This window comes from Cricetulus griseus, chromosome 3 (genome assembly GCF_003668045.3).
Source record: "Cricetulus griseus strain 17A/GY chromosome 3, alternate assembly CriGri-PICRH-1.0, whole genome shotgun sequence".
In the NCBI taxonomy this organism is placed as follows: Eukaryota; Metazoa; Chordata; class Mammalia; order Rodentia; family Cricetidae; genus Cricetulus; species Cricetulus griseus.
This window is the reverse complement of record NC_048596.1, coordinates 119,329,787-119,347,613: the sequence shown is the minus strand read 5'-3', so window position 1 is coordinate 119,347,613 and position 17,827 is coordinate 119,329,787. Positions and strand designations below refer to the sequence as shown.

Below are 17,827 nucleotides of genomic sequence, written 5' to 3'. Positions count from 1 at the left end.
TTCACACCGGGTTTTCCAGCTGGTGGGTCAAACCTGAAGTTCCTATGTAACTGTCAAAGTGAGGGGTGTAGCAACTGGGGGCCAGAGTTGTCAGTGGCCACAGTCCCCGGGAATTAATGCAATTGGGACAGAGATGACAGGAGAATAATGGGGAGGGAAACTGGGCCAAAAGCTATCTGGCCCTCCTCATAGGATTCTATATCCAAAACTTCCTTTGTTGCTGGGCAACTGCAAAATAGGTCACCATGAAGTGGCATGGGACAGAGTTGATGCTTACCACAGCCACCAACTGTTGCCACGGGGCCTGAAGTTGGGGACATTCCTGGCTGGGAGCTTTGTATAAGTAAGCACAGGCAATGAGAACTGGAGACTAACTCCTTGTCTTCTTTTTCCTTCAAAATGTAGGGGATATTTTCCTTCTGGTCTTGACCTCCACAAGCACCAGTTCCTATTAGAACTCCAACCCCAAGCAAGGATTTCAGCTGGGCTGTTCACTAGGACAGATGTGCTCAGCAGCCCAAACCCTGCCCAGATAGCTGCCATCTTCATGTTGGTCAACTGTTGCCTCCCATTTGCTTTTTCTCTGGTGTGAAGAAGATACTCCATGGATCATTGTCCTTGAGATTTCATTAAGATCTTGAAACCTATTTTATCATGCACACTGGAATACGCACACACCTGGGTGTCCAAGCATATACTCACATGCATACAACCTGTTTTAATTGTGCAAATCATTTCATTTTAGTTTCTCAAAATCTGTTGACACTTCCCCTTGTTGAGATTCACAGAGAGACAGGGGGCCAAGAGTGGTGGTCAGCACATAAACAGATGCACCTTGCTTATATGTCATCATTTCCCATTGTCTTCAGCATGAAATCTCAACTTTGTAACAGTCACGGACTGAAGACGTCAGTTAGACTCATTTCGTTCCACTTCCTCTTCCCAGCTCCATGTCCCCATCATTTATTGATTCAATTTCACTGGTCTTTTAGTAACTTTGAGCCTTTATCTGCCTCAGGACCTTTTCACTCGGTCATAAAGACTTCCAACTGTGGAACTGATAGATCTGGAGATTGACTGATTCCCATTTTCCTGAGAAACTGCCATACTGATTTCCAAAGTGGTTGTACAAGTTTGCACTCCCACCAGCAATGGAGGAGTTTTCTTCTCTCTCCACATTCTCTCCAGCATAGACTGTCATTGGTGTTATTGATTTTGGCCATTCTGACAGGAGTAAGATGGTATCTCAGAGTTGTTTTGAATTGCATTTGCCTGGTGGCTAAGAATGTTGAGTGCTTTCTCAAGTGTCTTTCAGCCATTTTAGATTCCTCTGTTGAGAACTCTCTTTTTAGTTCTACACTCCACTTTTTAATTGCATTGTTTGGTGTTTTGGTGGCTAGCTTCTTGAGTTCACTGTATATTTTGGTATATTTTGACAGCCCTCTGTCAGATGTGGGGTCGGTGAACATCTTTTCCCATTGTGGGGGCTGGTGTTTTGTCTTGCTGACTGTGGCAATTCCCCTCTTGGGCATATATACCCAAATGATGCACATCCATACAATAAGGACACGTGTTCAACTATGTTCATAGCAGCATTGTTTGTAATACCCAGAACCTGGAAGCAACCTAGATGCCCCTCAACTGAAGAATGGATAGAGAAAATGTGGTACATTTACACATTGGAGTACTATTCAGCAGAAAAAAAAATGGAATCTTGAAATTTGCATACAAATGGATGGAACTAGAAGAAACCATCCTCAGTGAGGTAACCCAGTCACAAAAAGACAAACATGGCATGTACTCACTCATACATGATTTTTAGACATAGAGCAAAGGATTACCAGTCTACAATGCACAGTACCAGAGGAGCAAGGAAACAAGGTGGACCCCGAGAAGATTGCATAGTCCCTCCAAGAAGGAGAGGGGGACAAGAACCCCTGAGCAAAGTGGGAGCATGGCAGGGGGAAGAGGAAGGAGGTGGGAAGACAACAAGGGGAGGGGGAGGAGAACAAGAGGACTGAGACAGGGGAGGAATAGAGGAGGGCAAGAAAGGAGATGCCTTGATAGACACAGTACAGGTTTGGAGAGAGGTCTGGTACAGGGGAAATGTTAGGGGATCCACAGGGATGAGCCCAACTAAGAATCTAGGCAGTGGTGGGGAGGATGTCATTGATGTCCTTCCCCTATAATGAGATTGATGTCTATCTTGGTTACCATTCCTAGAGCCTTCATCCAGTAGCTGTTCAAAGCAGAAACAGGTACCCACAGCTAAGCACTGAACCATACTCCTGGAATCCAGTTGTGGAGAGGGAGGAGGGATGAGCAAAGGAGCCAAGACAGTGCTGGAGAAACCTCAGAAACAGTTGACCTGACCTACTGAGAGCATGAAGACCCTAGTCATAAAGCTGGGGAAACAGCATTTGACAGAACCAATCCCTCTGAATGTGGGTGCCAGCTAGGAGGCAAAGACAGTCTATGGGACCTCTAACAGTGTAGCCAGTCTTTATCCCTAGAGCACAAATGGACTTTGGGAGCCCATTCCCTATGAAGGGATACTATTGCAGCCCAGATACAGCAATCTGGGCCTAGGCCCTCCCCAAATGATATGACAGAGTTTGAAGGTCCCTGGTGGAGGGCCTCACTATCCCTGGGGAGGAGTTGGGGGATGGGTTGGGGGGTTGGTGGGGAACATGAGAGGATGGGAGGGCAAGGAAATGTGGGGAATGATTATGTAAATATGAGTGTTTCTAAAATAAATAATAATAATAATAATAATACTTCCAACAGCGATGTACAAATATAACTAGGCAGCTGACCTGATACTGTCCATCAACTCTGCAGAGCATCCTGACTGGGGCCATGGGACCCTGAACCTTCAACTCTTATCACCTACAAAAATGCTTATGTCTCCAAAAGGAGTTTACTCCAAAAACTGAGTGTGATTATCCACAAACTGATTCATGAGAGTTAAACTTGATCACATGATTGCTTAATATAATGAACCATCATAAAAAAAGAAAAACAAAGATGAGTGGGAAGCAGGCAGTTTCCATAGACCCCAAGATGAATTCTTTGCAAGGATGTGATAAAGGTAAATGACTTAAAACAGACAGCACTGGAAGAAAAATCATCTGAAAAATTTAGAAAACAGTAAACAGCTGAGATTTAAAACACCCCTGTTAACTATGAAAAGAAGAGTAGTAGCAAGACCATGAAGAATTAAGGTCTAGCTCAACTAGTAATTTACCACATGTCCTGTGGCTTCCTGATAATACCAAAACTATTGCAAATAGTATCTAAAATGCAATGCAAGTCAATTCTAAACAAAATAGCTAAACATTAGTGGAGTATTTTACAAACACTGCTACAGTTTTTAAGATCACTGCTTTTGGTAAGGATTTTGTTTGTTTTTCCACTTTTTATTTTTAAGATTGTAGTCTAATTACAACCTTTCTCCCTTCCCTTTCACCCCTCCAAACCTTCTCGTATACTCCTACCCACTCTCCTTCAAATCCTGGCTTCGTTTTCCATTAACTGTGTGTGTGTGTGTGTGTGTGTGTGTGTGTGTGTGTGTGTGTGTGTGTGTGTGTGTGTACATATTCCCAAATACAACCTGTTGAGTTCATACAATGTTACTTGTCTGTATGTTCTTAGGGCTGGCCGAATGGCTCTGGATGACCAATGGACATGCTCGTCTCTGAGGAAGACCACCTATCCACTCCTACTCCCATCTTTGCTCAGTTGCCTGGATATCTCTCAGATCACTACATTTTACTGAAGGTGTGTTGACTAATGCTGAGTGTTCCCTCCATGTTCCTTTTGTTTGTTACTATGGGAGCGGGCATCTACTGGACAGAAACCAAAATAGTCCACTAAACATTATACAAGGAAATCAAAAGCTCTTACCAACATTGAATTATCCCACTCTGCCAATATTACTGAAGTTGAGACATCCTATGTTAACCTTTGTAAATAACAAATAAAAATGCATTAACCCTCCCCAAAAAATCCCTGAGAGTCTGTCCTCAGAATGTTTCACAAATGATTTCTGTTCTTGCTCCAATTTGAATCAATATAACTGGAAGTCATGAGCACTCCACACAGATCAAAACAACCCTCCAGTCCCAGAGAAATCCAAATGCTGAAGCTCAGATATATTCAGATAAATATCATGTTAAATCCAAGTTGTGAAAACTGTCAAAACAAGAACTTGAATTCCTGCAGACCAGACCCATATTTATTTTGAAATAAGGACATTCTCCAAGAAAATGAAGAAATAATTGTTTCTTATGAAAACAACAATATATAAGCCAGAAGGATGGCTCAGATGGAAAAGGTACTTGTCAGCAAGCCTGAAGATTCAGGATGAGTCCCCTGGACTCATGTGATAGAAGAGAATCAACTCCTGCAAGCTGCCCTCTGACTTCCACACATTCAGCTACTGTGCATACACACAGCACACAGACACAAATAAACAAAGTGATGAGCAGTATACATGTATGTCAGGCATGGTGATGCACTCAGGAGGCAGAGGCAGGACAATCACCACAAGTCTGAGATCGGGATAGTCCACGTAGAAGATTCCAAGTCAGACAGGGCTACATCGTAGGATCCCACCTCAAAAGGAAAAAAGAAAAGAAACCACTATTATAGCTAAAAGAATGAAGATTAAGAAACAATTAGATGCTTTGTAAATAAATCACATGGTCACTAGAATTAAAAAAATGTTACACAGACAGAAGAATTCAAACTGTACAGGAGCGCATTGTGTACTGAAAGAACATTGAGGATCACTAGGGACAGAACACAGAATGACAGAGAGAGAAAATTACGTGTGTGTGTGTGTGTGTGTGTGTGTGTGTGTGTGTGTGTGTGTGTGTGTGTATTTTTATATGTGTGTATATGTATGCACATGTAATATATATAAAATAAGAAAGTATCTCCCATGTGCCAAGCAAGAGGTTTGCTTGGGTGGCAATGCTGTGTAAGTCGATTGGGTATTAAATGACTATTTAAAAGTGATGCCACCACTTCTAAGCTATGAATTGTATTACAAATAATCCCTGACATCTGATTTTGAGCTTAGAATTTCAACCTTTCCCCAGGTTATTGAATGTGATTCAATTCTTTCTTAAGATAGGGGGTGGCAGCAGTGAGTTATAGCTCCCTGTCAATTAGGGGATAACCAAGAAGACAGTCATTGCTCTGTAACATACTGCATGGCTTGGAGATGATGAGCAACTATTTGCTTATCTATCTATCTATCTATCTATCTATCTATCTATCTATCTATCTCCAGGCAGAATCTCACTATGTAGCCCAGGCTAGAATAAAACTCCTGATACCTCCTAAATCAGCCTTGAGTACTGGGATTACAGGCCTGTGCTAGCACAAATGGCTCTGTCTTAAGATGTTTGCTGTTTATGATGGGTATTGAGAAGTTGTCACCTTGCATGCCTAGAAGCATCTGGAGTTTAGTGTCTTGCTTATACACTAATTATGCTCTGTCTTGTCCAGTCTTCCATTTGTTTTGCAGGTGTTTGTCTTGGCTCCCCACCAGGCTGCAAGCACCTTAAAAACAGGCTGTGTTTGTTGTACCTTTGTTTATATATCAACTGCAGGGCAAAAAATACTCACCAACAGATTGAAAACCCACACCCAGTTTTGAGGAAACCTAATCTTTGTCTACGCTTGCCAGTGTTTTCCAGTAAAGAATTGTCCTGCATCAATATCAAAAGAGTCAAGAGAAAGGCTTGCAAAAGGCTCAGAACACAGAAAGGACAGAGAGCAGAGAAGTCCCATTCCTGGGTGGTCTTGGAGAACACAAGGCTCTTCTGAGGACTGCAGGCTGGGCTAGGCAGCTCCATAGATTGACAAATGGTGTCAAATTCCAGAGCACTTGTGAGCCTCCCAGACCAGTAGGGAGAAAGAGACCCTTTGGAAATGATGCAACCAGAAACACATTATTTTCTGCCTCATGCATTCTGGAAAGTGCCTCTCTCTGCCAGACTCCACAGACCTGACTGAGACCCATGGTTCTCAGCCACTGCTTTATCTCCTGTGGAAAATTCTCAAGCTGGTTCCTTTGCAGACACTGGGATAACCAGTAGATGAGTGTCATTCTACTCATTAAACATAACAGCAGGGCAGACACAAAGGTTAAGGACAAAATTAGAAACCTTTCCATAAGTCTTGTCCAAGACACTCAAGTTCATCCCAAGAATGTACAGTAACAATAATCAATTGCCCTTTGTGGAGCAATATTCTAGGTGCTTATTTTCAAAACAGGGGGATGGGAATATGAGGGACTGAGAAGGCTGAGTTGGGAGAGGAACAGGGAAGACAGCAATGAAAGCCATATCTTGATAGACAATGGGGTTAGGGAGAAAACTGGTGCTAGAGAAATTCCCAGGAATCCACAAAGATGGCCCCAGCTAAAACGCCTACCAATACTGGCCTAATCAGGTTAGTAACTACCCTGTCATCATAGAACCTTCAGTAAGTGATGGAAGCAGATGCAGTGACCCACAGCCAAGCACTGGGCTGAACTCCTGGAATTCAGTTGAAAAGAAGGAGGAAGAATCATATGAATAAGGGGGTGTCAAGAACATGATGGGGAAAAACATGGGGACAACTGACCTAAGCTAGTGGGAGCTCACAGACTATGGACTGACACCTGGGGGAACTGCATGGGACCAAACTAGGCCCTCTGAATGTGGGTGAGAGTTATGTGGTTTGATCTGTTGTGGGGGCTCACAGTGGGACCAGGACCTATCCTGGGTGCATGAACTGGCTTTTTGGAGCACATTCCCTATGGTGGGATACCTTACCCAGCCTTACATGGGGGAGGGCTTGGTCCAGCCTCAATGTGGTATGCCAGACTTAATTGACTCCCCAAGGAACTCCATTACTCCCTCTGAGTAGTGCATTACAGGGGTGAGAAAGGGGGGAGGCAAGGGGAGGGAAAAGGGAAGGAGGGAGAACTGGGTTTAGTATGTAAATGAAAAAATAATTTAATAAAAAAACTGTAGAAAAAAAACCCAGAGATCAGCTCTCTATGCCTGTTTATGTAAAATATCTGTCTTGGAAAACACCCATACAGACTAGTTCATGTGGTATCTGTGCTACTTTCTTACCACACAAGCAGGGTTGAGAGACGTAACAGTACACAGCCCTTAACACTTAAATATTTAGATTTAGTCTCTGGTCCTTTAAAGAAAAAAATTGGCAAGCTTTGTAGTAAATAAAAGCTCCATGGGTTGTGTATGATGTACCTAAATATATCAGTGTTGTCAGCATCAGGAATAAATGCAGTTATTAAAAACAATTACTGCTCCTTATTGAGTATTTACTTAGTCATCAACATTTTGAGGAGATATTGCTACTCCCATCATTCAGAAAAGAAGACTAAAGCCAAACTTAAGTTCCACCCAAGGTCATGCAGTTTACCAGGGAAGGATTTGGGATTTGTATCCAAGCACTCCCTCTGACGCCCATGCCAGGTGGTATCCCGAACAACACTGTATCTGTCAGATGGTTCACCGTCTGTGGGCAGAGACAACCTACAGATGGATACCAATGACTGGAGACACAGAGAGCCAAAAGTCAAAGAAACAAAAATTGCCTTCATGATGAAGTTTCCATCAGGCTATTCAATACTAAAGATGGGGTCATTCTGAGGTCCTAATGAATGTCCTCCTCAGTGGCCATATCTCTCATTTCCATCTCCATGTCATCTATCATCCCAGAACATCATGCAATCTTCACAATGGCCTCAGAACATTCATGTTGAGTGCATAAAAGGAGGCCCCTCCATTCTCCTGACTCTATAGTGTGGTTCCAGGCCTCAGTGAGTCCATCTGACACTTGTTCAGTGAACAGGTCAAGACCTGTCCAGCATGAGTCTGCAGAGAGAAGGCCTTCTGCTGAATCAGGCTGGAGGAGGGCAACGAGCGGGAGTGAAGCTCCTTCCTTACATCCCCAGCTGCAAACTTGCCTGAATCCTCAGTGGTGCAGTCCTGTGGTTAAAGGTCCTTCTGCAACTGCAGTTACCCTCTGCATGTATGTATCTTGGAGTCTAAGCTCAGATGTCACAGCAGGAATTTTAGAATGCATCCTAACCTTACCCAGCAGTTCCAGGTGGCAACTCTGTACCCAGCTCAATCCTGTCTCCCTCTGTTCCCTGTGATGGCCAGTGCCTTTGAAATGGGATTCTTCCAACTCATTGGACAGCCCTTTTCATCCAGCTCTGGTCCTGAGACATGGCAAACAGCATATGAACACTCACTGAAGAGAGTGATCTAAAGCTCTCTGTTCAGTCAGAGCCTTTCACAGACAGAAGCTGTCCCCAGGTATAACCCCCTTACATATTCCAGTTCTTTATTTCTAAAACCAAAGTCATGTTTGGTCTATGGGAAGCTTCACTGACTCTGGACCAAGGGTCCCTAATGGATTCTGAGACCGGTTTAACTCCACCTTCTCAATGGCCCTCTACTTCACAGGACCACCACCAGCCCTGTCCTGGTTGCCCATGTGCCCCAGGATTTACCTTCACTGCCACGAGCATCTTGTCTTTGGTGGGGCTTAGATTGTAACACTCAGCCAGGAAGACCTTTCCAAAGGCTCCCTCACCCAGTTCTCTCTTCAACACGATGTCTCTCCTCTTGATGTGCTGGACATCTGTAGAAGCATCACAAAGGGGACAGTCAGGTTCTGTCATCCATCAGGACAGCACGAATCTAGGGTGCTTCTGAGTCCACAATGGGAAGAGCCAAATGTTCCCATGCTAGTTTGGCCATGGAGATGGTCATTTATTTATGGGTGAAGTCTGTGCCAGACTGGCTGCTGACTACTCTCACCTTTCTGAGATGAAGACCCGAGCTGAGGGTAGTTTGCAATCTGGTGAGGGCATGAGTCAGTGATGTGACTGAATATAGACTGCTTCCATCTCCTGTGATGCTGCACATGAACTGGCACACCTTGGCAAAATGCAGGTTCTGATTCAGTGGGCCTGAGAATCTGCATCCCTAGCAAGTCCCCAAGTGATGCCAATAAGCTGTTGGCAGCACTTTAAACACCATGGTTGCCAAGGTTGTACTGAGAATCAGATCTGAATCCTGGCTCCATGCCATTACTGCTTTATTATTATTTGTTTTTTCAGTTTGGGAAAGTTATTTAATCTCAGCACCTCAATTTCCTCATTTGTAAAATGGGGTTACAAACAATACCTCCCTCACTGTATCCTTGTGAGTAAATGAGATGATCCATTTTAAGAGGTTGGCTCAGTGCCTTGGAGAAACTTAGAAACATGTGCTCAACACACACACACACACACACACACACACACACACACACACACACACAGGTATACCCACATACAAATGCACACATACACACAAATACAAGCACACCCACACATACAATCACACATACACATAGCCACATGTACACACAGGTACATGCACATATTCACATACACATGCACACTCATGCACACATATGTGCACATACATCCATATACACACATACACATAGATACACACGTATACATACACAAATTTAAACATACCATATACACACATATACATACATATGCACACACACACATACACACACACAGGTATACCCACATACAAATGCACACATACACACAAATACAAGCACACCCACACATACAATCACACATACACATAGCCACATGTACACACAGGTACATGCACATATTCACATACACATGCACACTCATGCACACATATGTGCACATACATCCATATACACACATACACATAGATACACACGTATACATACACAAATTTAAACATACCATATACACACATATACATACATATGCACACACACACATACACACACACACACACACACACACACACACACACAGAGAGAGAGAGACCAATAGCACCTTGTTCAGGATAGAAAACACTCATGGGGTGCTAAAATTATTTCAGGAAAATCTCTAGTTGGCCCCAGTACTGCTCCTCTGAGAGAAAGCAAACCAATGAGCTCACAAATGGCAAGTTCAAAGATAGTCTTAGAACTGGGGTCTGTGCAAAGAGAAGAGTCGCCAGTGCCTCTGCTAATTTAGCAACCTAATTAAAGTGTGTCTGCCAGGAGAGAGCAGAGCTGTGACCTCAGCCCTCCCACCTCTTTGGAAAAAATGCTACTAAGGAATTGTCCAAGCGGGGGACCGGTGATGAAAAGGAGTGAGGTGGAGATTACTCACCGACCTTTACATGAATTGTTCAATAGGCAAAGCCCATTAAATACCTGTATCAACATTATGAAGCATGTCGCCGAGCCAGCAAAGAAGATCCTCTCAAATGACCTTGTCGAACAGTGAAAACTGAAGGTGGAAGAACCGTGGCAGACTGTCCCCACATGAGGAGCCATGTGTGATAGTGACAGAGGGGCATGGCTCGAAAGCTGGACCTACTGGCTTAGAATGTTTGTACTGCCTTTTCCTATTAGAATTCAATATCCCACAGGGTCTAGAGTGAGCTACCCCTATTTCTTTCTCCCTTACAGGCAGTCTTAAATGACAGGTGGATAAAAAACAGTTTCCTGGGCTGGAGAGATGGCTCAGCTACTGGGGTCTCTCCCTTGCTCTACATCCCTGTCTCCATCTTGTAGTCTCTGAAGAATGGCATATTTTTTGGCCTTGGGTGATAAGACTAAAAGGTATCACTGGGAGAAAATGAGAAGCAGGGGTGTATTCCTGTGGGGAAAGCCATCTTCTCACCACTGCCTACTCATTCCCAGGTGGCTAGTGATGACACATAGAGCCCTGCAAGCTGAGTGACCTGCCAAGGCCAGGGAGTGAGATGTGGCCTGGTAAGACAGCTTTCCAGCCAGGGGCCAGGCCTCACGTTCCTCATCTGTAAAATGGGTATATTCCCACAGCTGGATGTAGAAGTCTATAAACATTTGTATTGTGGAACTCTATCTTTTGTGAACCACATGTCTATTGCGATCTTGAAATCACAGTGACTGTGACTCACAACATCAGCCTATTAGGTTAGGGAGATATCTCAGTGAATAAGGCATGTGCTGTGCAAGGACAAGGACTTGAGTTGGGATCCCCAGCCCAGGCCAGTTTCAGTAGCTGTGTATGTAATCTTAAGTTCCTGTGATGAGACTGGAGGGAGAGTGTATACCTATAAGCTTGTGGGCAAATCATCTAAGTATAAATAGGAACAAAGCAGGAGGCCTGTTCTCAAACAAAGAAGGCAAGGACCTATAATACAAAACCTGTCCTCTGCCCTGTACACACACAGGTGGCATGAGCAGGCACCCATATGAGAGAGAGAGAGAGAGAGAGAGAGAGAGAGAGAGAGAGAGAGAGAGAGAGAGAGAGATCAGTCTAATTATTACGACCTTATAGAGGGTCGGGGACATTATCAGACTCACCTGAGATTTCAGCCCTTCTGTCCTCCATGCTCTCACTCTAGATACATGTAATCCTTCCAGGTACACATTCTCTTAGAAGGTGCTAACATGTATAGTTGAGGTAGGAGTTTTGGGTGATACAGACGGTTTTGAGTCATTCACATTCCTGTAACTCTGACGTTTGTTTATTTGCCAACCCGGCCTAGGTCTGTTACGGGTATCCTACCCTAGGTGAATAGATGTCTGTTGGTCCACCTCTCCCCAGGAATGTAATGCAATAAACGTATTCCAAATTGTAAATATGGTAAAATACCATTTTCATCATGGCTGGTATAATTTTAAAAGAAGGTGAAATGAAAGCCTAACCACGTCTCCCCCAGCTGCTGAGATCAGCATGACATCCAGAATGCAAAGATACGCCAGAGTAGCCAGTCACTTGATGAAAAGCCGAGTTTGCAGTCAGATCCTTTTCCCAAGCTCCTTCTCAGTTACCAATGTGCAGTCCCTCAAAATCAACCAGAGAGTTTTTAAGAATGCATCACTGGGTGCCTACCCCAGAGATTACCACCTGGTGTATCCATCTCGAGGTTTGAGGATATGTATCTCTATGTTCCCAGATGATGTTGACATTGCTGATCCAGGAGGCATGCTTTGAGGACCACTGGAACACAATGTGTTTTGTGCAGTGAGGGGTTAGCTAACTGAGAGAGCAGCTGTCTGCACAGGCTGGACTTGACAAGCATCATGCCTCCCAACAGGTAAATCACACCTCATCTCCAGAAGACCAGGAGGAGGCCATGGATCCTGGATTAACTTCCACACCCCTCTTGCCCTTGCAGGCTAGATGGCTTAGGCTGAGTCAACTGTTTGAAGAGACTGAGACACCTATCTATGCTCTGGAGACCAAGCCTCTTTGGCTTTCTTATGTTTTAGAAAGGCAAAGCAACAGGGTAAATTTTCTCTGGTCCCTAAATCCAGCTGTGAGCTAACTCTCCTCAGAACTACCCACTCTCAGCAATAGTGGATTCAAAAGGAGAGCTGGGGAGCTTTAGAAAGAGCTGGACACCCCTTTTCAGCTGCTAAGCCTGGGTCATGTCTGAAAGTCCTTCTTTCCCTCCTCCCTTCCTAGGCAGTAGGGCTTTGAAAGATTCAGAAGCACAGGAATAGCTTTCCACCCTTGTGTTGAGAGCCTGGGGTCTTTTGCAGACTTCCTGTTGGTGATGGTGTGAGCATGGCAGCTGTGGGCTTTGAATCAGGCAGGGGCCAGGTGAGCATATTGCAAGAAAATCACTCTCCTACTCTCCATGGGAATATGGACAAGGTAGGCTAGAGCCTAGCATGGGCCAACGTGTTTTGTGTTTTTCTTAAACATGAAAATGAATCATTTTAGGGACAAGGAAATGCCCAATGGCTCAAAATAGCCTCCTTGTTTCATCCTCTTGTCTTCACAGTGAAGGGAGTTTAAGATCAATATGTGTTCATCCCTGGTCAAGTGGTAAGAGCTAAGAAGCGGGGAAGGAGCCAGAAATAAAAGTAGATTTCATTCCACCTCAAATCCTTCTCCAATAAGGAATGAATTCTTAGTGATGGGGACAAGAAGCCCCACAAAGTGAATGAGAAACTTTGGCAGAGAAACACTGAATAGAAGCCAAATGCATGGCATAAATCCCTTCCATGTGGCTTCTCCCATGTACCAAGGAGGCTGGACTCCAAAATGCAATCTCAGCTGTTCTTTTCCTGAACTCATATATAAAGAAGTAAAGCAAAGGGAATGTGTACATGGCCAGTCCTTCAAGGTGTTCAGTATTCATTCTCAAAAGGACCTCAGAATCACTGCACTCCTTTCACAGATAAAATGAAGGTTCATGATTCAGAGACAAACCATGGCCAAGAAAAGCTTTTCCTTGTAGGGATTCCTCAGCCTCTGATCTTTCCTCTCCATCCTTTCCTTACCTGGGCCTTAGTCTATAGCCACCAAAATGGTTCTGTCCAAATATTAACCCTCCACTACCCACCTTATTCTCCCACACTGCTCATCCTGAGACCCTTTTACAACATTGCCCTAGTGGCAGAAGCAGGAGCCTCCCACTGGTCACCATTCAGAACCCCCCAACCTCTGAGAAGTGTATAGATGGGGAAGAGTATGGAATTGGGTGGTCCCAAGGACTGGCTGGAGTGAACTGATTCATTTCTGATATCCACATGTCTATTTGGGCCCCTTCTCTGCTTATTTTTCGTTCCCATCAGCATGTGGCTAGCGAAGCCATCTGACCCATGATGGCTTCTCATGAAGCTCAGGCTTTGGAATGCAGGAAGTGGGGAAGAGAAAAGGGAAATGCATAGATGGGATGTGGGGAAATGTCCTATTTCCATTAACGAAATGGATGATGAGGAAGTAGGGGCTGGTATATAAGGAAGAGGGGTCTCAGGAACTTGAAAAGGTTACAAAGACCTTCTGCCAAGGTTCATCTCAAACTCTTCTTCACCAGAGAGCCCCTGATGGGATTCCACCAGAAGCCTCCTGTAGATCCCCTGGTTCCCACAGGGCAAGTGATTCATCTGACCCAATGTGGGGTCTCCATTTCAGTTGCTGCTTCCAGTGGCCTTCTCTACAGGAGGGACCTGGGTCACCATCCATGTGTTAGACTCACCTAGGGGAAATATCCCAGATCTACAGGAAGCTTGGCCTCTAGCACTCAGGTCTCTGAGAGGCCAGTGGGTGGGCTCGTTTTGTATTGTCTGTTTGCCTGGGCTTTCTCATCTGAGACTGGGGGTTGAAAATAATTGAGAAAGACTTTTCTGAAACTCCTGCTGTGAAACACATAGCCACTTACTCTGGATGATCTGATGTGGCTGAACCCACAGAGACTGATAAGTGACATTGTCACATCTCTCTTCACACAGAAAGGGGAGCCAGAAACTGCTCAGCCTTGTAGCCCGGGGATAAAGAAATATCAAAGACCACTAAAATTATAACACTACTCCAAGAAGAAAGATTTTTATGGGTAGAGGGCAGATAAACATCTCTACTGGAATCTTGGCACTGCCATTTCCCAGTTGTGTTCTCTCTCCAAGGCTCCAGTACCTGATCTGTAGATCAGAAACATTGATGGTAACTTGGCTGAACAATTAAGAAAACTGATTTAAACCTTTAGATAATAGGCCTAGGGAGATTGCTTAGACATTAAAGTGCTTACATCGCAAGAATGAAAGCCTGAGCTCCATCTTCAGAACCTACTTGAAGAAAGCTAGCTGTGACAGTATACCCATGGGCTTCTAGTGTTGGAAAGGCTGAAGCAGGAGGATCCCTGGGGCTTACTCTCCAGCCAACTCTATTTCAAAATGTGGGTGGCACCTGAAGAATGATGCCCAGTGTTGACCTCCAGCCTCTGCATATATACACATACCTAGACATATCTCTTTAGATAATAGAGTTAGAAAATATGTGAAATGTAATTGACATTTAACACATGTGTGGTTCTGTCTCTTTCTGTAAGACCTGCATCTTCTCAAAGCTTAGCCTGTGTGCAAACAAAGCAGTGGCTTGGAGAGAAACTGAAGAAAGGATGATAATTACCATCTCTAGGAACAAAATGGCTTGAGGTTGCTCGGAGGTGGCAGGCATTGACTCAGGGTCACCACCAGTCTGCCCCAGTCTGCCACCACAACATTTAGCCTCCTCTTCGTCAGAGTCAAAAATAGTTTGTGGGAGGAGGTTGGCCAGACAATCAAATAAAGACACCAAAAGGCAGAGACAGCCACCTCCTCAAAATGGGCATTTATCAGTGGAGGTATATAGTAGGTAATTACCAATACGGAGTCAGGTAGAAATATAAGGGTATTTAATAGGGAAAAGCCTTACTTACAGAGCGGACCAGCCAGCCGGTGGTAGTCTGTACAGCAAGAAGCAAAGAGAAACCGAAACCGAAAACGCAGTCCCCCTACTCACTCTGACCACGCCCTCACAAGCCCTCAGGTACTCCTGTAGCCAGCCCCTAAGAAGGCGTGGCTACAGCTTCCCCTACAGAGGTATACCAGATGCCCAGAATCAGTGACTGAATTATGGTGATCCTGACTGCTGCATGTGGAGCTGCAAACTCTGGCCCCTCAAACGAGCATGACCCATAATTCACACACAGAAGACCTTCATCTCATTATTGTTCTCAGGGACATACATGTGCATGATACATCCCTGAAACCTAGAGCATAAGGGGCTCAGACAGACGCCCCCCCACCCCAATGCTGCCCCAAGGATTTGATCCCTTTGAACACTCAGTTCTCAATTGGTTACTGGCATTACTGACAGTGTCTCTTGGATCTTTCTCTCAAGGACCCTATTCTACACTGTTCTTGCCTCTTTTTACTTTGTGGGATCCCTTATTCCCTTATTATTAATAATAAAAATAGCTTCTATTGATTGAGCACCTATCCAAGCAAGATTAAGCAAGCACTTGTATGTACCTCCCTATCCATCTTTCTTAGGCTCTAAAGTGAAATACAGTCTGTTGATCTTTGGGTACTCCAGAAGAGGGAGCTGAGGCTTGCCCAAGACCCCTCAGCTATCAGAGGTGGTCTGTCAGACTGCAAAGTCTGCTATAGTAATGCCCCCTATCCACAAAGGCTAAATTGCAAGAGCCCCCAAGGAAACGTGAAACCAGCTTTTTCTTGTACATGCAGCAGCTATGGTAAAGTCTAATCTATAAACTAGACACAATGAAAGATTGACAACCACTGATGATATAATAATTATAATAATAATTAATATAATAATAACATACAGTGATAAGGGTTAGCCAGTTTGCTATATTGAGAGAGACACGATAAATAGTAAGACTCTCAGACTGCAGTTGACTGTGCAACAGAAACCATAGATAACAAAGCTGAGGAAAAGTGAGGAGGATGTGTGAGCAGACAGTTGTCACTCTTTAGCTACATCAGGCCCCTTGACCTCTACAGAGAAAAATCCTGTGTTCTGAGGTGGCATCACTGCATAGAAAAGAGCTGTGACAACCATAAAGACAGAGACCTTGTCTCTGCTAGCTCGGTGTCTACCACCTGAGCCCGTGTCTCAAGAGAACATCACCAAATGTCCTGAATTCAGGACTCCACTGAGAAGCAGAGAACAGCCAGATCCTGGGGTTGCTGTGAGTCTGGAAGACAAGGAAGATGGCTGACAGGAGAGAGGGAACAAGGGAACAGGGAGAGGAAGGGAGGATCTCTGAGAAGTGTGTGCTTTCTTTGCACTAACCAGACCCTAGGGTCTTAGGCTGCCAAAAAGGGCTCAGAAGAAAACATTAATTCAATACCACACATTTAATTACACATGAAATGGAATGTCTTTAAGCAAGGAAAGAATAACATTCTCAGAGCTCCAACATTGGGTTTTAGAAGTGGCAGAAGAAAGAGGGCCAGCTCTAAATCATAGAGGGGCAGCACTCTGCCAGGGGGGCAGGACCCCTACCTTTACCACGGCCGGAACTTCTGCTGCCAGCATAGGCCTGCCCCCCACCTTCCTTCCAGCCCTCTGGCTGTGCCTCTCTAAGGGTTTGTAGATGTTCCTTGTGGTCTTATATATGAGCATCTCCCTGACTAATGGAAGACTTTATGCTGTGGTCTGCAACTACCCCATCTACCTCCTCATGAACAGACAGGAGGGCATAGCACTATAGAACTGTTCAAATAACAATTTTTACAAGGCAGTCCCTGATGGTTTCTACTCTCAGAGTAAGATCTCTTGAGGAAGTGACAAGGGCCTTTGTAGAACACACTTCTAAGGCTGGAAAGCTAAGAGGAGAAGTCTGTAGAATCTTTAAAATGACTAAGCAAATGAACATGGGAATGGATATGGTGCCACTGAACACCAGCACTGCCCGTTGTTGTTGCTGCCCTAAGGTAACATTGACTCAGAACTATTTATCTAAGAACTCAGATCCTCCTGCTGTCAGCCCATCCTAGCGCCTCCTCTCCAGAGGCCTGGGCTTCCTTCACAGCTTTGCAGTTGGATGCCTTTGTAAAGTGTCCCTAAAGCATTCAATTCAAAAGGAGGCCACTGTCACATGTTACTGGAGGCTATCAGTTAAGCCTAGCACAGTGCCCAATATACACAAAGAACTCACTAAATATTTGATGAGTAAATGAATAAATTAAAGTCCCATCTGAAGTATGGATGTAAGCAGGGAGAACACTACAAAGAGAAACGAAGAAGGGAAGTTGGAGGAGTAGTTAAAAGGAATGAATGAAAATGGGAAGTGATCCAGCAAGTCCCAAAGAGCACACTTATTTATGTGCTGCCTCCAAGGCTTGCCTGAAGACTAAAGATTCTGTTGAACCGGGACAGGTGTGAGAATCACTTCTGAACCCTTCATCTCTGACACAGACTTCCAAACAATGATCCTTTATGGTCTGGTCTGCTGAGGAGCAGGGA

At 44.4% G+C, this 17,827-nt stretch overlaps 1 protein-coding gene across 4 annotated transcripts in view; it reads right to left on the bottom strand.

Moving 5' to 3' along the window:
• Positions 1–17,827, bottom strand: part of Ntrk3 (neurotrophic receptor tyrosine kinase 3) — a 368,787-nt gene that overhangs the window by 57,612 nt on the left and 293,348 nt on the right. For all 4 annotated transcript variants that reach the window (XM_035441374.1, XM_035441375.1, XM_027408171.2 and 1 more), the window contains one exon: positions 8,549–8,679. In XM_035441374.1, the coding sequence (XP_035297265.1) occupies positions 8,549–8,679 (131 nt within the window). The remainder of the gene's footprint in view (positions 1–8,548; positions 8,680–17,827) is intronic.